At 40.1% G+C, this 27102-nt stretch overlaps 1 protein-coding gene across 1 annotated transcript; it reads right to left on the bottom strand.

The window, feature by feature from the left end:
• Nucleotides 1-168: 168 nt before the first annotated feature.
• klhl5 (kelch-like family member 5) lies at nucleotides 169-27102 on the bottom strand. The gene is made up of 13 exons (XM_086156881.1): nucleotides 26396-27102; nucleotides 22782-22970; nucleotides 18683-18819; nucleotides 17829-18025; nucleotides 11911-12123; nucleotides 8091-8277; nucleotides 6965-7189; nucleotides 5190-5265; nucleotides 4318-4404; nucleotides 3003-3077; nucleotides 2033-2170; nucleotides 1368-1539; nucleotides 169-599 (listed from the first exon to the last, which is right to left on the bottom strand). Exons 1-13 carry the CDS (start codon nucleotides 26995-26997, stop codon nucleotides 543-545), a joined length of 2355 nt encoding a protein of 784 aa, XP_086013007.1. The 5' UTR covers nucleotides 26998-27102; the 3' UTR covers nucleotides 169-542.

Here is a 27102-nt window from a genome sequence, read left to right on the forward strand (position 1 = left end):
TAATAGGTAAGATTTTAAAATAGCATCAACACAGAACACCAGGCATGGTTTTGTTGTATAAAATGATGGGGCATCTCATCTGTGTTGATAATGTTTGTCTCTCTTACCTTTCTGTCAACAGATAGCAAGTGAATGTCAGTGTATGTGTGTGTGAGTGAGTGTGAGAGAGAGAGTGTCTTTGAGTTAGTGTCTTGTTTTGTCCAAGAAATAAACACTGACAAAGTTTTTCTGTCTTGCTCAAAAGAGAACTGCAGATTCCATTTCATCATGGCTGTCACTCGCTCTCCACTTCTGTACATTTTTCAGGATGTTCAAACACAAAAATCCTTATGAGAAGAGTAACACACTCATCACCTTACCATAGGATGAGTGATTGGGTGTCTTTCAAGGGCATAAAATTGGATGTTGCCAAAGTGCAAACTGAAAGATTGATTAGCCTCTTCACAGTTTAAGATGAATGCTGGCAGGCTGATGGGTTTGTGGTTTAACTTCAATTAGATTGACAGTGGCCACACCACAAACATCATTGTCTTTTAGTGTGTTCACAGTCTGACAGCCACCACACATGCTCCAGCCCGGCCCAGACACAGAGGTGCTACCTGGAAAACAAAAACATAGCTTCATATTAAAGGGCGAACTATTGTTTTTTCTGAAACCATACATCAGTGTCACCATCAATTTCAAATAAGTTTTATGTTTCACCTACGAAGTTCAGAGTTTCACAACAACAGCTACACTTGTAGTCATTCATCCATTCATTTACTATCTATAAAGTTAATCGAGCACACAGTGTTGTGGGTGTTTTAGAGCAAATCCCGGCTGATATTGTGGTCATTTGAGACATGCAACTTTCTTTCTCACTGAGAGGCATGAGACATGTAGAAGCAATATTACAGGTTGAGGGGTTTGATAATGTATATAGCACACATTTTAGAGACTCAACATGCCCCCTTACATTTCAGCTCATCTTCATCCTTCATTCGGTGTCAATGATCTCTGTATCTGCCCACCTACACCTTTCTTTTTCCTAAGTAGGGGGCACGTCTTTAAAATAGCAGATTTATAGCAATGGTAGTCGAAAACTCCCTGGGGCTTTGCAAGAGATGAGGCAAATCATAACATTGAAATCTATCTAAAAGATGGATGGGAATGTTCAATATTTAACATTCTCCATTATCTCTGCGACAACAGTGACAAGGACAGTTTTGGCATGAAAAATACGCTCATTAACATAAAATTGAAACCATGCAAATATACGCTAGAAAGGAGTTTAAAGGCAGGAAGACCACATAATCCATGTGAACTGTTTTTCTCTGGATATGTTTAAAAAGCCTGTGTGAGTGCAATTCATGCCCTAGGGTGTTTACCTGTGTCCACTCATTCGTTTGAGGGTCATATGCTTCCACTGTATTGAGATACACCTGTCCATCATAACCACCTACAGCGTAGAGGCGGTCACCAAGGAGACAAACACCAACTGCATCCCTGCTGATACTCATAGGGGCCACTGCTGTCCATACATCAGTCTGAGGATCATACCTGTGCATGTATGTGTGCACATATATACAGACAGAAAAATAGACACACACTCACATACAGTTTCAGAGTAACATTAAATTGTAACCTTTTTATATTTGTTTGATGGAAATATTCACTAAAATCGAATAATGACGTTGACTTTCAAATGCAGTGCTGTATTCATTCAGGATACATATAAACAATGATGTGCACATATTCAGGAGATGATGTCGGATATGGACATACAGTCAATTTTTCAGAAGCTCTTTGTAGAGTTTTTGCAATTCAGTTTAGAGAAAGGTTGCATCTGTGAGCCCACTAACAACCCAAACTGCTCACTGGATAAAATTCCTTAGCAAGGAAATGCATGTAATCTTTAGAACATTTTCATAAAAGTCAAATTTCAGAATAATTACAGCAAACGCAATGGTGTAAATTTTCACACAGGTAACAATACGGCAGTAGCTAAGACTGTGATATCTCACAGGTTAATTGTCTACGAGCACATACTAACCTCTCCACACAGTCACTTAAGCGAGAGGCCAGAGACGAGGCTGGTGCATCATGACCTCCTATCGCATACAGAAATCCATGCCATGTAGCCACACCTACACCCCCACGCCGTTTGGCCATAGGGGCACAAGCAATCCACCTGTAAATCCCCAGTAATATTATAAACCATCAGTTTAGGGAATTTAAAAGTCAGTATTTCTCCCTAAACAACTAAGGATCCTGGATCAGTTACAAATCAATCACAGGAAACATATAGAGGCAAAAAAAAAACATTCACTTGTATTCATATGGTGATAGTTTGGACTCTTCAGTTAACCTACTGCATGCTTTTTGGACCATGGAAAGAAATTAGAGAACCTGAAAGAAACCCATGCAGTCACAGGGATAACATACAAACTCCACACAGGAAGGACCCCTGTCAGAATTGAACCTGGAGCCTTATTGCTATAAGACGGAAGCGCTAACCAAAAAAGAAGTATAAAAAAAATAAATAAAAAAAAAAGAAGTAAGCACATACTATATTTGGCCTCACAAATACTAAACACAGTTATAGGAACCTTGACATTTGAAACAATTTGTTAATTATTAATTGTATGCCACAAAATACAAATGAATAATTAACCAAATTTTATGTTCCCATTAGGCATTCAAACTGAGGTGTCTAAAATTATACATGAAAAGACAACACAAAAACATTATGTGTCTGGCCAAAGATGTCAGTATAGGCAAAAAGAAAACACTGACCAAAATTTGAGGTCAAACGTATTGAGGCAAGACTCTCTCTTTACCTAAATTAATAATCAGCTGAATTTTCCAGGGCCGAACCAGTATTTCACTCACATTAAGATGCTTATCTCTAACCCCAAAAAAGAGATATTAATGAATGCACTTCATGAACACAAGTTTTTGATAATAATCTTTTCTAATGTCTAGGACTTAATTCTGACAGAAGTTAATACGCTGTCTCTGACCTGTTGGTATGAGGATCGAAACACTCCACTGAACGTAGACAAGATGAGCCGTCCCGGCCTCCGACTGCATACAACCTGCGAACCAAAGAAGAGGCAGTTATGCTTCTGGACACAGACATAGAAATGCACTTTGAAAGATATTGCAAACATCTCTGGGTTCTAGAAATCCCAATTTAATTAACTGCGCCAGAAACAGATGGCAGAACTTATGAGTGTGTGATTGTGTGAGTGTGTGATAATGTGTCTATGTAGGCAGAGTTCATAGGGCAAATAAACAAGTGCAACAGAGTCAGTCACACAAGTAATGACTCCAAAAGGCAAAGAGTCATGTGAATACATGACACAATGATGAAGACTCAAATTTATGCACAGACACACACCCACCCACCCCCACAAACACACACACACACACACACTTTACTGCTGGGCATACTTTTCACAAATTAGTTGCTTCTGTATTAATTACCATCTAAAGCTTTTCTCAGTGGCATCTCTCTGAGGCACTGAATAATAAAGATGCAATAGTGCCATTCAAATAACTTCTTGTCAGCTACTTGAAAATATCTGTGGAAAATGTGGATGTTCAAGCAAGAAACATCAAATCCAACATTTGTTCAAGTTTGTTTCTATGACAATGAGTCTTTTGTGTCAATTGTGTCTCTTTTCACCTTTTCCATTAATGTGCAGCTATTGGGAAATATTTAACATTGAGGCAAAATAGCCTTCAACTGGAAGTTCTGCATTTACTTTGATTTTTTTACTTTAACAGTCTACTGTGTTTTTACATTTGTGTGAAGATAAACTTCAGTTTTTCCTGTATTAAGGGAGGTGGTGTTGATTCGTGACACTTGTCTTATTTGGTTGGTCTAGACAGTATATTGAAAATAATTGAGTTCCGAATATAAATTAATTTTGTCAGATGAAATAGATTTTATAAAAAAAAAAAAAAAAAGATTTACAAAAACATATTAAGTATGCTTTACACCAGAATGCACATTTTTACTGTCCCCTCATGAATGTGGTATCTTGGGAGTGTGTGTGTTTTCATGGCAAAAAGGTAGAATCATCTTCTATCTTCTTTTAGAATTGTGGAATCATTGTCAATCTTTCTAACACCATAGTACTTTAAGAAAACCTGCAACTTGAGAAGAAATCTGTTTCCATTAAATAACAAACTCCAAAAAGTAGGAATTTTCCCTAATGAAAAATGATGTACACATGGTTCACTAACAATGACAAAATCTACTCTTGTGAGTTGTTTTAGACATGAAACTTAGCAAACTGCTGTGATTTCATGTGAAATGAGCTCACTTACTTGCCGTTGAGTATAGCTACTCCCACAGTGCTTCTGGGTGTAGCCATACTGGCAACAAAGCTCCACTGACGAGCCTGAGGATCCCACCTGGTAGACAAGTAATAACCTATTAGCCCCTAATATGATCAAACTTGGCTATACTGAATGTCCAAAATGCTCTAAAAAGTTATAAAACACCGTGCACATCAGATGTTGTACTATATTTATATATAGTATATAGCTGTGTCAGCCACCATCTTATCGATATTTTCTTTTAGATATTGACAGCATGCCAAACTGGCACTCCATGGGGACAGTGTTTCCTTTAATGAAAATTAATACCTTATTATTCCTGCATCGGGAAATTCCTTCACTGCATTTAACCCGTGGCGCAGTAGGTAGCGCAATCGCCCTTGGAACTGAACATTTCTGGTTTGATTCCTGGCTTCTCCTACTAAATTGAAATGTTGCTGAGCAAGACACTGGTCCCCTGGCGCTGATAGACTGCTCATGGTTTATCCATGATAGAAAATAATAAAGTATTATTTTTCATTAAATCAAACACTGTCCCCATCACATTGATTTTGGTGAGCCAATTTAGCATGCTGTTAATATCCAAAACAAACTGTAACCATATGCTGCATTAAGATGGTATCTGATACATCTGCACATCTTGACACCATAAACCCTTTAAAGATACAATATTTATTACCCTGTACATGTTCGTGCTTTAAAATCCATATTTAAACCCTAAAGGATGACGCATAATGCCAGAAAACTGAGGATCGAATCGCTGTTGTCTCTTAAGGTATAAACTGTCATTACTCATCAAGACAGGCTGGCACGAGTTTGTTATGACACTAAATATTACGTTCAGGCTGAAAAAAACCCACCTTTCTACAGTGCTAAGGTAGCTCCAGCCATCATGTCCACCTACTGCATACATAGGCCCCTCGAGGACAGCAACGCCTTCAATAAAAATTCAGATAAGCATGAGTATATCTAAGCAGCTCATGAAAGCATAATCAGCCTGGATAAGCTCATAAAACTCACACATCTAAAACAAGAAGGGCAAGTTTTTAATTGTATAAGCAATCACACACGGAGCACTGTGCTTGCAGAGCTAATCGAATGTAGACACCTTCATGGTATATACCTGAACACCTGTGCTAACAGATGTGTGTATGACTCCTCATCAACCTTTGCTCTCATATTCTAACACGTACACAAACAGGCTCACAAGCACACATGCATGTACACACAGACACACAGACACAGACACACAGACACACACACACACACACACACACACACACACACACACACAGGCAAAGTAACGAGCATGGAAGGAAGGTGTTGCCTTATCTCTATTTTGCACATTCATAAAGCAGCACAGCAGGCCCACTCTGATTTTGTCCCCGTCAGTTTACGGTAACAGGGAGGGAGGCTTTGATTCAATAAAGTTTAACAGGTACAATCCCCCTGCCGAGGAATGTCCTTCAGCTCAAGACAATCCAGTACAACAGAAACTGTAGCTGAAACTGATCCGTTACTATGATAGGATAGTAAAATACAATTATCCAGTAGAAAAAAAATGTACAATGACAAAAAATTATTTGCTTTGCCTTTTACAAAGTGCAGCAAACTAACACAATGTAATGTAATTTCAAGGACTGTGGCAACCAAAAATGATTGGAACAAATAGTGGAAATCTTTGCTTAAATGGAAGGCAATGCATTAATGTTAAGTTACTCTGCAGTTTAGTTAAATGTCAAAATTCCACCCACCCAGTATCAACCCCATGAATTCCCTTGACATCCAATCAAAGCTTTGTATCAATTCAAGATATACTTCCACTACAGCACAAGAATTATGAGCATTTCTCATGGATGAACTTTTAGCACTCAAACTGAAGCAACATTTTGGATAATGTCTTTTCTGTCAAGTGGAGTAGTTTGATTTACATGAAGTACAGAGGAAGTAGGCTGGTTGGAAAATATATAGTGAATAAAGATTATTTTCTTATTATCCACAATTAGCAGGAATATTGGCAATATGTAAAGGTTCAACTTGCAATGTAGAGAACATGCAAACTGGATATGTTGAGCAAGGAGGCAACACTGTTCAGCACAAACGGAAGAGAGACTGGGGTCATAAGTAGGCAGGACATGTGCCACAGTGCAAATTACAGCTATGCTCATCAGTTTGCTGTAAGACTAAATCATTAAGCAAGGTAAATTTCAAGAAGGTAGAAAATTAAACTTGCAAAAATTAAGATGATCAATTTGATGACCTATGCTGATCAATTAACACATAACAGTCAATTAATGTAGCAAAATATAAATAAAAAATGGAAAAAAGATGTACAGTAGCTATATCATATAAACCAGCTAATTATATGCGATATAGTTCCGATCAACAATATAGAAGGCAAGTGCCTGCAGATTTTGTTCAAAAATGGTACATCTAGGTAATAAATGGCAATTACTGATTTCTAAATTACTAGTATAATGAACATAATGCTTTGGACTGTGGTAAAGTGTGTTGAAATTTTTTACAAATACATGCTACTAAATCTTATAGTGTTATTATTTTAAATGGTCCAGATCATGTATTTTCACAATATGCTGGTTGACTGACCCTTTTCTGTTCACAATAAGGGGCTCACCTAAGCCATGTCTATGGGTAGACATGGGTGGCATCACACTCCATGTCTTGCTGTGAGGGTTGTAACACTCCACGGTGTTGAGAGTCTTGAGTCCATCTCGGCCTCCAACCACATAGAGCTTGCCATCGAGGACAGCTACACCAAACTGCAGTCTCCGTCCACTCATGCTAGCAACCTGTCTCCAAGTGTCCCTACGTAGGCAATACTGTTCAATACTTGTAGCACCTGATGAAAACCACAAGGAAGAGAAATCAACAAAAAATGTGAGCCACTGAATAGTAGAGGGATTATGCTGTTCATATTTTTTTATTTACAATTACCATTTACCATACCCAGCCTTAGGGTACTCAAGTATGGAGGTACAGCTTGTTTTTTTCATTATTTGTTTTTTTAATGTGTTAATTTCTAAATAATGTATTGACAACGATTTCGCAACCTTAAAGAGAAATATAAGCAACTTTGTATGCTGTTGTTATTGTTGGCATAGAATATCTGAAACCAACAAGGGCTTATTCAGTCTATCAATAATTCCTAACCCCCAATCACTTAGGCATAAATAATTCAAAGCTATTTTGATTTAGTTCCATGCCTTGTAAATCAATGAGCATAATTTCTGAATGGATCATAAATAAATTGAATACTGTTCACTGAAAAAAATAAACAAAGCTCAGTTTACATGGCTGAAATAAACCCAGCAATGCCAGCAATAGTATGAATGGGCATGAATACAATGAATGAACTTTTGTTAAACTTCAATAAGAGAAATAGTGAAAGTAAAGTAAAAGTAAAATAGGTTATTAAAAATCAGCAGAGCTTATCCTATCACATGACAGGGGGTTGTACTAAGGGCATGATTAGCTGAAGTGCATCATTCAGCAAAAGTAAAGAACACAAAATTGTTTTGTGTGACCCATGTTTTGAATTAAAAAAAATGATCACATGGTGACATGACTAAGGGAAGGCTTATGCTTACCAAATAAAATAAGACATTTATTTTAGACCTTTACATTAAAAACAATTTGTTCAGTAAAGATGCAATACCCAATTTCCTATTACAGTACAATGTCTGCATCTCTCAGCTGGATTAACATGCATTGTTTCTCAGTTGTGAGAAGGCCTGTGGTACCTTTTGTAGCATCCATGCCCCCAACAGCAAACATAGCCCCAACGGTAGCTTTGCGGGGCCGGGTCCTTGGACTCTGAAGAAGGGGCCGACGCTGGGGTAAGAGGTGATATTTCATTCCTTCCATCAATAGTCGTTGGCAATCAACACTGCCCCGGAGAAGAGGGTTGGTCTCCAAATCCGCCAAGAACTATACACAAGCACAGACACATGCACACAGACAAAACGATATTTGACATTTTTGTCAAAGAGTCAAACAAAAAAATCAATTTGTGTATGAAATGGAGAGTGGGCAGGTGTGGGTTGTAGTATTAGTACTGATTGTGGAGGCTTATGGGTCAGAGGAAAGCTGTCTTTTTATTGTGTGAAATTTTCACCATAAAAGACTAATGTCCTATAATGTGCCTTCAGCATATCATCATTTCTTTTAGCCATTTTCTCAAGCCTCATTAATAATCTCTACCTCACAAATTGGTCTGCACACACACACACACACACACACACACACACACACACACACACACACACACAAATGCAGACACAAGCTGAAAAACATGTGCAAGAACAAGGTTAATTGGAAAAATCTAAATAATGTTTCCTCCATAGTCTTCTTCAAGGAGTCCCCTCACAACATAAGGGAAATTCTACTTGATAATTCGACTTTTTCCCTGAAAATAAAATCAATTTTCTCATCCGAAGCAACCATGGTAAATGGATAAGGAGCTTACACAACAGGGCGAATCCATGCTTGAATTGAGGAACTACTGAGGAACAAATTATGATGACTCCTTCTTTTGAAATAATTTCTTTAAGCATGAGATGGAGAAAGACCGGTAGAGACAATATCTTTTTGTGTTTTGTATTTGTGTTGTGCTTAAATTTATCTATTGTGTTTTGAAGGATTAAATGTGGAGAGTGAGATAAGGCAGAATTCAGCTGGAGTCTCATCATTTCCGCTCTGTCCTCTCTTTAACTCACAGAGGGCAGCAGAAAACACTTTGACAGCAGAGACAACACAGAGTCTCCCCCCCCCCCCCCCACACACACACACACGCACACACACACACACACACACACACACACACACACACACACACCTCCTCTCAAATAGTCTTTAAGTTCACGCTTCATGTGTATTTTTCCCAATTTGCTTCCTGCTCATTAATCATGCTATTGATCATTTTAATAAACAGTATTTCTTTGTCTCTTCTCCACAAAACAAGTTCCACTGAATAAAATTTGCTTAAATTCCTCTGTTGAGGATTTTCAAATACAAAATAATGTCTTCTTAAAAATAATTGTTACACAGTTAAACAAAACTGTAATGACAGAAAATTGACTGCTACTCATCAGAAACACACATAAATTGTACAGAACTGTCTCAGAAAATTAGAATATTGTGATAAAGTTCTTTATCTTCTGTAATGCAATTACAAAACCAAAAATGTCATACATTCTTGATTCATTACAAATCAACTGAAATATTGCAAGCCTTTTGTCACTTTAATATTGCTGATTATGGCTTACATCTTAAGAAAACTCAAAAATCCTATCTCAAAACAAGAATATCATGAAAAACTAATTTTTGTTTTTTCAATTGCTTTACAAAAGATAAAGAACTTTATGACAATATTCTAATTTTCTGAGACAGTCCTGTTATTGCAGCTCTACAACACATTGGCTTATTGCTCTGTCAAGCTTTTTGATACAAGCCGTCCTTTTCATTGCTAGTGCATGCCCAAGTGGAATGATTCTGATTCAAAGTTCATGTGATTTTGCCATGGAGGAGCAGAGATTAGCTATATTAATCTGGTAAATTAACAATCTCTTGAAAAGTAGCTGAGACAAAGGGTAGAGTAATTATCTGATGAATATTGATCAGCTTTCACAGAGTAGTCTATTAGGTGTTTAGCATGGTAATTCAGGTGGTAGTTATTTGCTGAGGGTAGGGAGTGAGTCCAATTTTAAAGATTGAATAACAATTTAGCTTTATATGTCACTTGGAATTACTTTCACTGTCTGCTCTGCGACTGATGGTCTGCCACATATCTTCCAGCTGATTACATGGTGCATCTACAAGGGATTTTAACTGTCCTAGGCAAAGTCGAAGTGTGGAAAAAGGCAATGAAATACAAGTGGAGAGGATTTATATGGAAAGAGCAGGGGGCCTGGTGCTTGATGAGGCAGTAGAAGAACAGATAATTTAACTGCAGTTAAGTAATATATCACACCAGATCAAAATTTAAAAAGCATGTGCGTGCATCGGAAGCCCCGGGCAGTAGCTGAGCTTTTGTCTGGCATATAAATTTGGTAGCAACATATTTGAAAAAAAATCCATAACATTCAAGAGAAGGTAGAAAGAGATATTCAGGTGAAACTAAAAACAGGGAAAATTTTAATTTTTCACATCAAACACAAATAAACATCTGGAAGGTTGTAAGTGTCATTTACATGCAAGTAAATGTGATCATTCCTCTATTTCCTTATGTAGCTGGCAAAACCAAGTGAGAAACAGAAAGGATATAGCAGTTGAGAAGAAAGGAGAAGAGTAGGATAGGGGAAGGACTGGGGGTGAGAACATGGATGTGGCAATACAGCAAAATCTCTGCAGAACATCAAGAGGAGGAATGACAAATTCCTATGGCTTTATTAGACATGGGAAAACAAGAACATTAATGTTACATACTTAATTCAATCAAGTACTATGCAATAAGTGAAAAGGGAACCCCAAAATATGTGTAAAGCCTAACTAATTGCATCAGGACAGGCTGATTTTAGGCAAAATGACAGAACTCTGGAAGAACAACATTGGAAAGATACCGTACAACCTAAAGACTCTTATGTAGCTTGGCTGTAATCTGGTTAAGGTAATTAAGGTACTGCAACAGCGATAGGGAATCTATGGCTTGTGAGCCATATATGGCTCTTCCGGTGACGGCATATGGCTCCCAGACAATTTTAAGTTGAAAAAAAATGTCACTTTGGAACTGATTTAAACACCTGTGATATTTCTTCATAATACTGTGTCATTTTAAAGTAAACAAAAATTAGTTTGAAGATAAATTTCAGGGGTCACCCGTTGATTGGGTCGGGAACCAATAGCTTCCGAGCACGTCATTCTAAAGGTGAAGAAATTGATTTTATCAGATAGCCAACTAGTTTATCCGCTTCAACCCTTGTAACGGAAAAGATGGCGAAAAGAAAAAAAGACGATGATTACCGTGCATTCCAGGCTGCGTGGACGGAAGAATTTGAATTTGGATCTGTGGTATGTCTAATATGCAATGATAAAATTGCATCAATGAAACAGTCAAATACAAAGCAGCACTTCGAACAAATACATGCAGCACCAGAGGTTAAAAGTAAGACGTATGTAATTTATTATACGTTAAAATACCATATGGCTCTCAATGAAATATATTTAGAAATATTTGGCTTTTATGGCTCTCCCAGTCAAAAAGTTTCCTGACCCCTGTACTACAAGCACAGTACTCCCAAATCTCTGACCAAACAGGAGGCAATTAAGATCCATTCCAACAGTAAATAGGAGGGGGAAAACAAAAAAAAATAATTTGACCTCTCATTGTACCCATCTTGAAATGGAGTGTATAAAAATGTGAACAATAAATATTCCTAACCCTAATCTTTCTTAATCCTTACATTTCATAAGAATATAGAGACTTTCTATTCCACTTAAGTAGAAAGAAAATGCCAGACAAAAGGGAAAATGGGAAAGTAAACAGGAAAGTAGACAGAAAAACAAAGATCATAAAGATCAAATAAACAAAAAGAAAGTTTTGTCAGCTATTTGTCAACTACTCACCTGGGGTTGCAGTAGTGGTAGTCGAACACTAGTTAAGAGTAGTGGTAGATGATGTTGCCGGGTAGCAACATCATGATGTACCCATGTTAGCAAAGAGGTTACCATGGTTTCCTCATCTGGTACATTGATATCATCTAAAGTGAGCAGCCTCTCCATCTCCTCCACAGGGAGCAACAGGAATTCTTGGCCTCCTACTACCTCCAGAAAGTGTTCCTGTTGGACAGAGAACTGTTAATAGCATCATAACAAAAGGGAACAAGAAGAGTGTCACTCTGGTCTAAAACCATTAAGAAAGAACGTGTCTCAGGAAATTTCAGGAAATTTTAGGTAAAGGATTGGAGGGAGATGAGGAAACCAGAGAAAGGGTATAGATGAGAACATTTTGGAATAATCAATCACAGTAACATGATTCAAGAAAAAAAAAGACTGTAAATATAAACAATAAATCTACTAAAACGATTACACTCCTTTGGCCCACGTCAATCGGAGTGTCTAAATTAAAAATGACGATATAATAGTAAAATGATATATATGTTTGACTAGTTGCTACACTTCTACACCTTCCACATTTTAAGGAAGGTATTTTGGATAAAAATACCAGACAAGGGAGAGACAGAGTTGAGTTTTGATCAAAAAATTGGAATAAACAAATATTCTTGGAAATCGCAAAATACTCAGTTGAACTCAGTTGAAATACTCAGTGATTAACTTAGAAAGAGAACATAAACTACCCATTGTTTTTAATGGAACACAATATGTTTGTCCTTCTGCCCAAGTAGAAATAAAGTTCCCCAGGCTGTCAATTATTAAGAATAAATCATATTTCGAACTTTAACGAATCTTAATTTGTGCTTTCAAAACTGTCACTTGGTCCTAGGTCACAAACCTTATTCTTCCATGTGAGCCACATGCTGAATTCAGCAGAACCAGACTAAAAAATTTAATACAAGTGATACCACCTTTCTTTTTATTATCATAATTACCATTTTAACAAATTGTGCATTTGTAAGTAAAGGTAACCCTCCTACCAAGAAAAAAGATCTTTAAAAAATAAAAAGTGGCATCAACTTTGGGCATTAAATAAAAAAATGTAGCAATGTTTCAGAGTGTGAACAAAACAAGCAGTCTCCCATCACCCAAAGGCTCAAAGTGTGATCTAAAAGTGTTTGTAGCTATAGCCCCATGCACAATCTTCCACTGGAGATCTCCTGTCTGTTTTTCCTGTGGTGGCTTGTACAGGGGCAGCGTGCCACAGGAGGTTAGAGCAGTTGTCCAAGGAACAGGACATTTCTGGTTTAATCCCCAGCTCCTCCTAGACAATCGAAGTGTTGTTGAACAAAACACTGAACCCCCAATTGCTCCCCTGGTGCTACTCCTGAGCTGCCTTCTGCTCATGGCTCATCATGAGCATGCTTCATCCATGATGGGTTATATGTAGTAGTCAAATTTTGTTAATGTTGTTCTGCATGTATAACTGAATGTGACAATAAAGATATTTCTTCTACAGGACTCACCACCTCCCCTTTCAGGAGGTGTCTGGTCCAAAGACATTGGAAATTAAGCAACTTGGCATTTCTAAGCATTTCAGGTAGGGTGGAAAAGCATTACAGATTTCCTTGGAAACTCTGGTAACCAACAGAGGTGATGCATCCAGAGTCCTTTCATGCATTGAAGGAAGAAAAGCTTACATGCAAAAGATGGCCCAGCTTTGTAACACCAGCCCTGCTGAGGCTGAGACACGGGCCTGTGGAAGGCAAAGACTGGGACCTCAGTAAATTATTGAAGAGAAGATGTTTTTCCATCAGCCAGCATCCCCAGGGGTCATTATCAGCCCACCTAAATGGTAGGACCTGCCAAGCTTGGAGAACTGAGCTACGGAAGGATGTGAGTCCAGTCTGATTAAGAATTCATGGCTGCATCAAAAAAAGCTGTCTGTCTTTTTCAGAAGCAGCTTTGCAGTCATTAGACAGTTGGGTTCCACATTCTTACAAGATAGTCTTTGCTGTCTGCAGTCTAAGAGCTAGTACCTCCCGAACTGGATGAGAGCCCTGCCTCTCCAGTCCAGTGTTTTCCAGACTGGAAGAAGTCTAAGATTAGCCTCTGGATCTCCTCCAACAAGCCCTTTGGCGGTGTTAGTGCAATGAGCTTGTGCCAAAGAATCTAGGCAATCCAATTGCTGTTGACCAGCACTCTTCTCCTTTATGACAGCTGAGGCAGTAACGAGCTTCACTTTGACAGCCATGCACTTACTTTGTCTTTTACTCATCCCAACCATCCATACGTCTTCCACCGCTTATCCAGAGTCGGGTCACAGAGGCAGCAGCCGGAGCAGTGAGGCCAAGACCTCCCTCTCCCCTACCACATGGTCCAGCTGCTCCTCTGGGGGGACCCAAAGGCATTCTCAGGCCATTCTAGACACATAGTCTCTTCAGCATACCCTGAGTATTCCCTGTGGCCTCTTCCAAGATGTACATGCCCAGAATGCCTCCCACAGGATGCGTCCAGGAAGCATACTGACCAGACGTCTGAGATGCCTCATCTGACTCCTCTCTCCAGAGGAACAGCGAATCTACTCTGAGCTCCTCCCGGATGACCGAAATTCTCACCCTATCTCTAAGGGAGAGTCCGGTCACCGTGCGGAGAAAACGCATTTTAGCCACTCGTATCTGCGATCTTGTTCTTTGAGTCACTAGCCACAGCTCGTGATCAAAGGAGAGGGTGGGAAAGTAGATTGACCAGTAAATTGAGAGCTTCACCTTATGGCTCAGCTCCCTCTTCACCATGACAGACCAGTGCAAAGACCGCATCAATGCAGACACTGCGCCGATTGGCCTGTTGATCTCCCACTCCATCCTTCCCTCACTCACTCCTGAACTCCTCCACTTGTGGCAGAAACTCTTCTCCGACCCGGAGTGGGCATTCCACCTGTTTCTGGTTGAGCAACATGGTCTCAGATTGGAGGTATAGATCTCATCCAGGCAGTTTCACACTTGACTGCGAACCGTTCCAGTGAGAGGTGGAACTCATGGCCTGATGAAGCCAACAGAACCACATAATCTGCAAAAAGCAGAGATTCCTGTGGCCACCAAACCAGATCCCCTCGATGCCCTGGCTGCACCTACATGTTCTGTCCATAAAAGTTATGAACATTACTGGTGTCCAGGGGCAGCTCTGGCGAAGTTCAAGTGTCACCGGAAACGGGTCCGACTTACAACCAAAAATGCGGACTAAGCTCCAACAACAATTATACAGGGATCAAAGAGCCTGGAAAATGGTGTTTGGTGTCCCATACTCCCGGGAGAACCCCCAACAGGATTGCCTGTGGGACACAGTCAAATGCCTTCTCCAGATCCACAAAACATATGTAGACTGGTTGAGCAAACTCCCCTGCCCCCTTGAGGACCCTGCCGAGGATATAGTGCTGGTCCAGTGTTCCATGGCCAGGATAAAAAAACATGCTTCTCCTCCGAGATTCAACAACCTATCAGACCCAGCACAGCTGAATAGACCTCACCAGGAAGGCTGGGGATTGTGATCCCCCTGTATTTGGAGCACACCCTCCAATCCCCCTTTTTAAAAAGGGGGATCACCACTCCAGTCTGCTAGTCCAGCAGCACTGTCCCCAACATCTGCGCAATGCTGCAGACACGTGTCAGCCAGGACAGCCCTACAGCATCTAGAGCCTTGAGGAACCAAGGGCGGACCATATCCAACTGCGGGGCTCAGCAAATAAAAAGCTTTTTGACTCCTTCAGCAACTTCTGCCCTGAAAATAGGTGTGTCTGCTCCAAAGTCCCCTGATTCTGCTTCCTCATTGAAAGGCGTTTTGACGGGATTGAGGAGGTCTCAGAAGTATTCTTGCCACTAATCTACAACGTCTTGAGTTGAGGTCAGCGGCGCCCCATTCCTGCAGTGTTGACAGAGCACTGCTTCCCCCTCTTTAGTGGCCAGATGGTGGACCAGAATTTCCCTGATGCCAGCCGCTAGTCGTTCACAATGGTCTCCCCGAACTCCTCCCATGCCTGACTTTTTGCCTCAGCAACCACCAAAGCTGTATGCTGCTTGGACTGCCAGTACCTGTCAGCTGCCTCTGGAACCCCACAAGCCAGAAAGGCCCAATTGGACTCCTTCAGTTCGACGGCCTTCCTCACCACCGGGAAGACCCCCGTTGGGTTTCGAGGGTTGCCATCCCGGCACCTGTCCGTGACGCAATAGGGTATATCCACATGTATGTTACAGAGAGAGCCTTTCAGTCTGTTGGAATCTGCCCTGGACAAGATTTTATAGTCCACACACAGTTTTTCCAGCAAGGCTAAGTCTCCTGTCTTTGTTAGCATGGAAAGAACCACGCTTCGGCATAAGCTTGATAAGGGGCCAGTCTGACTGCACTCTGTTAGTAAAGCATGAAGGTCGTGGCTCATGGTGTTAAAAGTCCGTGGGGAGCCCATCGAGTCCTGTTGTCTGCCCTAGAGGCACTTGGTTTACCGCAGTGGTGAGTTCTGCAATGGTCAGTTTCTCGACCAGAGTAGTTCTTTCCTTCAGGTTGAATTGAGGGAGGTCCTTTAGTAGATTCTAGCAGCTTCATTGTCATAGACCAAAAGCCCAAATAGGCCCATTTAGAAAATTAGCAAATGAGCCTTTGTTTCCATGGGAACGATGGTGACTCTGCCTCCAGGTAGCTTCAAACAAAGCATTAGCGTTCACTGATTGGTTGATCTTTCTGGGTTGAAAGAAAGGAGGTTGGGGCATCCATACCCTTAAGCTGGAGAAAATGGGATGTGATGAGAGAGCCCTTTTCCCTCTCCTGGAGGAGTACTGTCCATCCCACCATAAGCACCAGTATTCCTCATCCTGCTGAACTGTGTGTGTTTCTTGTAAAAAGAGCACATTCAACTTTTTCTGACAAGATAGAGATTAGTGCTATCCCTTCCACCACTGATGTTTTAAGGAGCCCATTCTACAGAACAATATGGAGGAGAAAGAGAAACACCAGAGAAAAAAACCTGGCCAGGTTGAACAGCAGGATGGATGAAACAGCAGGATCGAAATGATCATATTACTTCCTTTTCCTTACAGTTTTGCCTGTTGTTGACTTCATCAGTGATACTTTTATAGAGATGTCAACCCTGTCTGTACCCTCAATGTGGATCACTGTCTCCGGTGCTCTACCATTCATTCCAAATGACATGTTGGAAAACAAACTTAGAGGGCTTGGAAAATTTGCACTGCATGCAGTATTACTGTAACGGACACTGTGCTATCCGGCGGCATTAGCCACACTCCCTGCTCGAGAGACCGAGGGGATGTCTGAGAGGCCGCCATGTTTCTGGTGAGCAGGCACTGACATGCAGGTGCCTGGGCGCACCTCCCAGCTCAAAGAATCGAATAAATCAATCGATCACTAATGCAAACAAAAACGTTACAGACAGTGAGTGAAAAAGTGGCCAAAATTGCCCGGCACAACACTTTTAATCTCGTCCCCATCGCACAGAAAGACAAAAAGAAAGAAAAGAGGAGCAAATAAAAAGAGAGAAATCATTTTCAAGGGTCTTAGGACGGTGCTCCATGATTACTACAGGAATGTTGACAAGAAAAGAGTCATTGCAGTGATGATTGTATGAGGCAAAATTAGGAAGCAATTAATTTCTTGGACAAAATCGAAAATTAACCTACAACAACATTTCACAATTAAATATGTTTGTTTTCAATTTTTCTATTGTCTTTGGCAATCAGAATCAGAATCGGAGTAATTCTATTTGGCTCTGAAAGGCAATTGGAGTTTCTATTGGCAATAAAAAATCTATTTGTTGTATTATATGTTTTTGATTCAGTTCTTTCCCAAACAAGCTTTTCTTTACATTTTTTAGACTCAATTCGAAAATTACCAGAGGTTTTTAGATGAAGTAGTCATCTACGCACCATGGTGTAGGCATGAGCAGCCCTCTGCAGGTCATGGCAACCCTGAGCATCAGCATAGGAACGGATGCCCAGACAATTGGAGGGGTGAAGCTGCTTCATTAGAAAGGAGCAGCAGGCCTGAACCACTGCTGACAATTGCAGCAGACAAGAGGCTGACAGCAGAGACTCGATGGTGTCCTCCCTCAACTCCAGACGCCCTGGAGGACAGAGATGTATGTTGGGGCAGAGAAGACGATCAAAGAATATTTTCCAGGATATTTTATAGTAATACTCCGATAAAATCAGCGAAAGCTCTGGCGAACTAGCTCATTTTCTTGTTAAAATGAGAAAAGAAAAAAAAACTAACCAAACCAAGGTTGCAAGTAGATTTTTAAAAAAGTAATGCAGTTCTGAACTGATAGACAAATAAAACATTCAGGTTGTCCAAGGATAAAATCGAAAGAAAAACATTTTTCCTAAAACAACACTGAGGCAAATAATACAGCACTATGAACTCAGCTGCATGATCTTTGAATGAGTTTTTGATCGTGGGTGGTGTACAAAAGTCACTGATGGGCCAAAGCAGGTGTATTTTTACTAATGTTTTAGTTTAATTCCCAGTTTGATTTCCCAAGTTCTTTCTAGGCTGTCTCTGTTAGCGATGTTAATGTGGGAGTTCATGGGTCATCCACAATGGGTTAAATGCATAGAAAAAAATCCCACAAGCAGTTGATAAAGTGAAAAGAACTCATCACAAACATCTACCGTACACTGATAGATACGCAAATCAAATCCTAATTTGACAAGATCATCACTGATAAATTAACTGTGGCATGGGAGAAAGAAGAAAATATAAAGGAGATGGGTGCCTGTACCTGTGTATGCATACTGAACCAGAACAAACAGCGCATCAGGGTCAACTCCCTCCATCTTCACCTCCTCCTGTTTGGCCTCCCGCACATCACTGGTGAACATGGCCGCAAAGTAATCTGACACGGATGAGAGAACCAGCCTGTGAAAGGTAAGTGTCAGGAATCAGTCAAAGTATGGATAACTGTAATGAAGGAATAGATTGGTATGACCTTGCTGACAGGAGAGGTCTGGAATGACGGGGAAAGCTGCAAAGAGCTTTAGGACTGTCTGAAAATTATCACAAAAAATAAACCATTCTGATTCTGCAAATGTATCGCAGCAAAGATGCCAAGTCAAATGAAGTCAGTAAAACAGGTCCATCATTCTAATCCAATCCATCCCTTTGTCAACTTCAGTGACTATGCCTTCTCAGTCAGTTGAAAAATGGTGTGGGCTTCTTCAGGCTACATTTCACAGGCTCCCCTGGCAGTTGTGGTGATAGAAGATTTTAAAATTGAGGAAGAATGACACTCCATTTAAAGATGAGTTCACTGGTGGTCAAGTGCTTCGCTTTTCATAATATTTGTATGGATATGAACAGCCAGAAAAAAGAAGGTAATATGTTTTAGATAGATAAAACTAGTATGACCAAATGAGCACTGACCTGAATATTTTACTAACAAGATTAGAATTCACATTGAAAGCCTTTAAAAATGGTATCATTGTATTCCTGCCTTTAATCCGCTGAATTCTTTTGTGAAGCAGGTTTTGAATAAACCATTTGTCACTGATATGCTTCCGTAACATGAATATCTAAAAATTATCAGAGATTAAAAAAAAAAAAAGATATGCCACTATATTCTTGCTGTTTTTTTTCAAAAGCCTAAGAATGGAATGTTCTTTCAGTAGCATCAAAGTTATTGATACTGTACAGGTTAGTGGTAATAAGACACCGGGCAATCCGACACATTTTCTCTCTTGGCCAGCAAACCCAGTTGTTGGTCTCCTTTCCTTGCATGTGTCAAAAATTCTAAAAAACTAAGGTCTAAAAAGACAACTAAAGCAGATGTGTACTTTTGTTTAGAAGGTTGATTTCAAATATCAATACCTGTCCACTAGAATGATACACCTCACCTTTAATGGCACAATTGTTGGATTTAGCAATCATACTTTAATTTGCATTTGCCCATAAAATATTTATTTTTTTCTCCACATCAAACAACTAGGATTAGCAGTGTATAAATTAAAGAAAATTACAGAACCCATAACCCTGACCAAATCAAAACAAGGATCTGGTGTTAAATCTTCATCTCTTCTCTGCTTCTCCCTTTGTGGGTCGCCACAGCAAATCAACTTTCTCCATCTAACCCTATTCTCTGTGTCCTCCTCTCTCACACCAACTACCTTCATATCCTCTCTCACTACCTCCATAAATCTTCTCTTTGGTCTTCCTCAAGACCTCCTGCCCCTTATAAAAAATGCAGAAAAAAACAGTGACTGAAAAAGACAACTAAAGCAGATGTGTACTTTTGTTTAGAAGGTTGATTTCAAATATCAATACCTGTCCACTAGAATGATACACCTCACCTTTAATGGCACAATTGTTGGATTTAGCAATCATACTTTAATTTGCATTTGCCCATAAAATGTTTATTTTTTTCTCCACATCAAACAACTAGGATTAGCAGTGTATAAATTAAAGAAAATTACAGAACCCATAACCCTGACCAAATCAAAACAAGGATCTGGTGTTAAATCTTCATCTCTTCTCTGCTTCTCCCTTTGTGGGTCGCCACAGCAAATCAACTTTCTCCATCTAACCCTATTCTCTGTGTCCTCCTCTCTCACACCAACTACCTTCATATCCTCTCTCACTACCTCCATAAATCTTCTCTTTGGTCTTCCTCAAGACCTCCTGCCCCTTATAAAAAATGCAGAAAAAAACAGTGACTGAATCTCAAGCTTAGAAAACTGTTTGATACATCTTACTCAGCACATACAAATGAGGATAATTTCATTACTAACACTGGGCCCTGTAAAAATGGCTTGGGGCCAATGGAAAATGTTTCACAGTCAAAACTATACTCAGCAGAAAGTTGTACTGCCAGTATTTGGCAGGATGTACAGACCCACACAGGCATGCACACACACACAATCACACACAGCATTTCTGCTCCTTCATTTTGAATGTGTATCTGAGTGATTTGAGCAGCAATCACAATGAGTCACACAGTGGTGGCATAAAGTAAAGATTCTGCAAAATACAAGCAAGTATCGTAAACAGTGGAGTTCAACTCCATTCTGCATTTCCACAGATACAGTCATGGAATAACTGGGGAAAAACTGGGGCAGGAAGGGTAGAGAGAGGTTACTTCATGTATTGTAACTTTTTTCCCCCCTTCTCTAAATTTAGGTATGAAGTGTTTTGTAGATAATAAGATCAATAAAAATACAGATAGAGCCAAGAAATGCATGTATGTTTTGCTGTCATCTATCCAGTAGCATTTTTTCAAAGAGGCCAGAGAAGGAAGCAAAAGTAAATACATTTAGAAGATAAAATATCATAACACATTTGTAATAGTACACTGATGACTATTTTCATTGAGAAAGAACACTCCTCATACCCTATGACCAAAAGCTAAAGTTAGGCTTAATAATAATACTAATCTATTTCTCATGATGACAAAGTTACAGAAAAAAATCTGTGTTGTTTATATTGTTTGTCTAATATTTATCGGTTTAGTTTATTGTTTTTATGTTACTATTTTTGCCCTTATTGATGGAAGATTAGTTTTCTTTATAACATATCTTGAAGAGTAGTGAAGGGCAACACATTGAAAAAATAGCCAAATTAATCAATTAATTAATTAATCAAACTGCTCAGAGAATCTGAATCTAAATTGTGTTTTCTTAAAAGACAGAACTTCCCCCCTTTTTTTCAATGGCATTTCAGGTGCCCTCTCTCTTGCCTCCTTTAAAGAACTGCTGCTAGGTAAAAAAAAAAAAGAAAATAAGTTTGCTGTTTCCTTTAAAGGAAACAAGACATTGTGTGTATTTTTGCAAAACCAGTGCAGATAACTTTACGAGAAATATGCCGTGCAAGTGGCCTACTAAGCCAGTGTGATGCATTTCTTTTTGGTATAAATGTAAGAATGAGGGAAGGAGGGACCATATATTTTGTTCCAAGAAAAGTACATTTATCCTACATATACAATAAATCAATGGCAAACAAAACAACTGATTTCAAGAGCAGTCTTACACCACTTTCTAGTGCCAACACACTCTTTCACTTACACCCTTAGGATTCTCACACAATGGAGTCTTGTTTGTCACCATCTGTGCCTAGAGGACAAAGTCAAATAAGGCAGAAGAGGACAGCATTGAGAGAAAAGAAGCTTTCTTGCTGGTAAATAGTTGCTCTTCTCTCTGCATTCATGTGCAGATGGTACCTACTGCTGCACCAGTGGCCACATGGCCAGAGTTTAACAGCAATCTTGCAGGATGAAGTGAACTAAGATGAATGACGGGCACATGAAAATTTGACACATGGCTCATAGGCTCAGTTTACTATATGTGATAAAGAGAGGTGGCAAAAATAAAAGGGGATGTTATGAGAATGACCATTTTGGAGGACAATCTTGTTCAAACTGTAATGTTTTTATAAACAATGTGTAATGTTGAATGTTTTGATTTTGTGCAAGGGCACAAAATTGTTATCTCCCCACAATAATACTTTGGAAAAAGTTAAATATGCATATTATGTGTGGAAAGGTACATCCACAGATGTTTTTATAGTGTGTTACATTCTGTATAGAGTTCACATGTTTGTGATAATGAGTTAATTACTGAAATGTCTATATCATTCTGAACAGAAGAAACTTTTTTGATAATATTAGATGAAAGTAAATGTTCAAAAATGATACTCATTTTCTCCTGAAATTATAACATGTGAATAATTAACTAAATCAAATAAAAAAAACTGACACTTCATTGAACACAAAAAACATAAAATGACATTGAAATAATCATGTCTTGTTGTATTAATTCTGAAAATTGACAAAATAGCATGTACAGTTTGTTCTACAAACAATAAATGACAAACATATCTCTCTTTGCGCCTACCTGTGAGCAGGTATCCGCCTGTCCCCAGCCACAAGTATGACGTCACACAGTTGCCGAGCCCTCAAGTAACCCTCCATCTTGCGGAAGGTGACATCAGCGTGGGACAAGGCAGTAAATATTGACTCCTCAGGACATGCACATGGTTCCATTGACACACATGATGACAGAGTGGCGCTGCTGTTGGATGTTCTAGGTAGTATCAAGGAAACAGACACACACACACACACAAAAGCAAACATTAATGGGAGGAGACAGTCACTTTGAGTGCATATGTTGGTGTTACTTCTCTTTTGTTCAGAGTCAAATAGGCAGATGTGTGCAGGGAACTAAGCAGCTGCTCTGTCTTTCAGGTATGATGCTTTTCTTTGAATCATTCTGTTAAACGCATGCATGGACTTTCTCAATTTTTTACAGTTACTGGTTGTCGCCAGAGGCAGATAAAAGCTATTTAATGTACCAATTACAAAGAGTAAATGGCCAGATAAATATATCTGACTTGAAAGAGAAGCTGCAAATGAAATTGCTGAGAGAACTGAGCCCATACAATATGCAGTTATCCATTCTGCTCTTTAATTTCACCCACTTTCCTCAGATCTATACCTACAAGAAACAGTCCATGACTAGCGGTTCAGAATGGCTGTAATATAAATTGTTTTCTGGTGGATGTCTTGAAGTTTTGATGGGTCTTTTACTCATCATATTTGCTGTGTCTAGCATGATGTTTGTATGTGTGTGTGTGTGTGTGTGTGTGTGTGTGTGTGTGTGTGTGTGTGTGTGTGTGTGTGTGTGTGTGTGTGTGTGTGTGTGTGTTCATGTGTCAAGTACGAGTTAAGTACGACATATATAGCTGCCTTGTGAATCATTAGACATCATATCTCCCAAACAAATAGAATTTCATTTACAGGAGCATTGACTGCACTTGCATTTTTAACTTAACAACAGAAGTAACGGGACAGGCCCAAAGGCACGAAGACATAAAAGATTAATGGACACATTTAGCAATGTTAAAGCATTTGTTTGTATCCAAAAGTCATGCTGCTGCAATTCATAACATCCTAAATTGCAGTCATGTCTCTTTGAGAGGAAATGCTTTGGTATAATACAGCATGACTTTGTAAAAAACATTTCACTATGGTTCTCACACACTAAAATTGGCATAATAGATAAATAGTGTGCACAGTTTTACATATTAAGGTTTGTGTTTTTGCTACTGCTTTAAAGTATCTCCAAACTATACTTCCCCTTGTGTGTGTCATTCCAACTTCTTATAACGCCATATTATCAAATTACTCCTTTACATTTCAACTTATCATTGCAATACCTGCGACCGCTTTTTGGCCTACATGCCCAATTCTCTAACTATCTGTGGAGTCCCTTTGTCTGCATTTACTTAATTTCCCTATTTGTTTGCATGTGTTTATGTAGAGGATGTCGTATGTGAAGAACGGTGTGGCTGAAACTACCAGAGAGGGCTGCTTTGAAGTGGGGGAATGTTGCCTTCCAGTCCCCTTAATTGAGCCTGGCAGGCACTCAATATTGACAGAGGGACACACAGACAAACCGAGGGAAAGCAAGAGAGATGAACGTCTGGAGCAAATGAACACCATGCAGTCAGAATTTTAAAACCCCTACACCAGACAAGGACATTAACTCACCTGTCATTTTGCATCACCCCCGTGATTCTCCATCAACCCCAATTAGCCTCCTGGCTAACAGCTAATGGAAATTCAACTTAGTTTGGAGAATCTATATGTGCCATTATCTTGCACACTCTCTGCTTTTCTCACATAATGCCTCTTCTGTGAATATTTTACATGTGGAGAGAAAAAAAAGATTGTGTGTTGTGTTGATTATGAGGGTGGGCAGAACGTGGGACAGAGATCTAGTGTGTAAAGGAGGCACAGCAGGATTAAAGGGGAAAGCTGGAAAGGGGGGAAGTGAGAAAAAAATAGGAGATGACTGTAGCCGAGCCTTCAGCCACTCTGGGATTCTATACGCGTCCCTTCCCATGATCCCATTTGGGATTCTGCCACCCCTGTTCTTGGAGAATCATACTGTACACAAGAGCTCTCTGAGGGAAAGGATGAATTGCATAAAAAGATGGAAACGCACAGACACACGCATGCAAGCATGCACACACACAACACAACATACATGCTCAAGCTGCACATGTATGCTGCAGAAACTAAACTAATCTCTGTGTTGGTATGGCAACCATAACATGAACGCGGCAATGCATGTACATAACCTATTTGAGGTTTGTTCAGATATACATCATAATTTCCCAATGCTTTCAATGAGAAGGCTGGTGTTTATGCCTGGATTACTACTTTGCATTACTACAAGGCTGAAGTAATTTTCTGTCTTTGTGCCCGCCATCATCACTAAAGATAACATCAAGGCTTGCATAACAATAGACATTTTTCAAATTCTCCTTTTTCTTGTCTTTCTTTCTTTCTCTCTCTCTCTCTCTCTCTCTCTCTCGCCCTCTCTGTAAACCATTGATTCAGACTTGTAAAGAGAAATAATGGCACAAAGTGCATTGCATTGATCACCAAAAAAACACCAGTGTTCATACCCACTAGAAGTTGTTTGTGCAGATAGAGGTTTCTGAGCCTGTATGAATCATTTATATTTTCTGATGCATGTCTTGGGAACTCAGAACATGGTAGGAGGCTTTCAGATACATCATTATAACAGTAAACAGCGGGAACACACACACACAAATTACATGCTCTTTCATTCCTCCATTACATTCACTGCTACATTATTACAAAGACAGAAATTTGTGAGCCTGTGCTGTTATGCTTGAGAAGAATTAGGATGCTCTAATTGCCTTGTTTTGGTGTGTCCATGGTAACTACTAATTAAATGCCTTTTCACACTACTATAGTTGGATGGCCACACAAACGGTCCACACTTCATCATGCATGCATGCATATATTCACGTGCAAATTATTTAGGCAAAAATACTATTCACAGCTTGAGAATCAGCCACAGTAATATTGCAATAATATTGTAAATCCGGCACATTCGATTACACTTGCATTTGTGTTTGTCTGGGCTCTTGAGGAATCACAGGACCACAGGCTGTTACAAAGGTACCCAGCTATTATTCCCCCTTCTGTCTGTGTGTAATGAGGTTTTCTACCGCTGTATCCTGTCCGTCTTATTGATGACAAATCTAAGGCTGTCGAAAAATCCAGCGTTGTCGTTTATGCTTAAAGCGTACAATTAAAAGTAGCTTAGGGGTGCCAGAGTAAGCTAGCAGCCAATTTGCATCTATTGTCTCTGCTAAAGTAGACAATAGCCAAAAGACAGTGACCGGTATACACGAAATAAAAAGAAAATAACTTAAATCAAAGTATTTCCCGTTAAAAGAAAATGGTGTTTGGCCTCAATTAGCTAAATAGAAAGACGTCTCCAAGGTCCAGACAGTGGTGAATAAACACAGCGCTAACAGTTGGTGAAGTTTGGGATTTAGCAAAACTTTTAATGAGTGGAATCTTGACACAGGTTTTAAAATGACCCTAAAGTGACTGTACTTTTTTGTTGTTTGTTTTTTAACTTTAACTGTAATTGTCAATACAGAAACGCTGACTTCGCACTCATACCTGCAGGAGCTGGAGTCAGTTTCAGGGTGGTTGTTCTCCTCGCTGCCCATCGCCGCCGCCGCCGCCGCCGCCTCCTCCTCCTCCTCAGCACCGGGATGGGCGGAGGGCTCGGGTACCAGTTGGGGTACCAGAGCCTCGCCCCGAGGCTCCATGTTCAAAACGGGTCGCGAACGACGGTCGGTCGGTGGGGAGACCCACGCCAGCGACGCGGCGGAGCTTCTACACTCCGGTTGACTGAGGGAACGGGGACAGGAGCTCCCTGCCGCTCCGGCTGCCCCCGGACCCTTCCGACTACTCGACGGATCAACAAACTTTCGACCGATGCCGTTACAAAGATTAGATCCGGCGCTACCGCTCGCCACCAAACCACCGTGACTTGCCGCGCCGGGATCGACGTTACTTGGATTCGAGTTTCCACAACCGCTAACTGAGGGACCTTCCACGGAGTTGCCACCCGTTCTCCTGCCGGCAAAGTAGTCTCCTAGCGGCGGCGGGTGAGGCGGAGGTACCGTGGGGTGGCCGAACCACCTCCATCGGATTCTGAGGATCTGCTTCACGTCGAACTCCTTCCGCGAGGAAGAGCCCGAACCGCTATTCGACATGCCAGGGCTCGACACGGAGGAAATGGCGGGGAGAGCCCGTGGCACTCAGCCGTTAAGAGCCGGTCTCGACCGCTAGAGCGTCGCTCCTGGCAACCACACGCCCGA

This window comes from Fistularia commersonii, chromosome 12 (genome assembly GCF_037954325.1).
Source record: "Fistularia commersonii isolate RoL2024-O1a breed Wild chromosome 12, RoL_Fcom_v1.0, whole genome shotgun sequence".
NCBI classification, from domain to species: domain Eukaryota; kingdom Metazoa; phylum Chordata; class Actinopteri; order Syngnathiformes; family Fistulariidae; genus Fistularia; species Fistularia commersonii.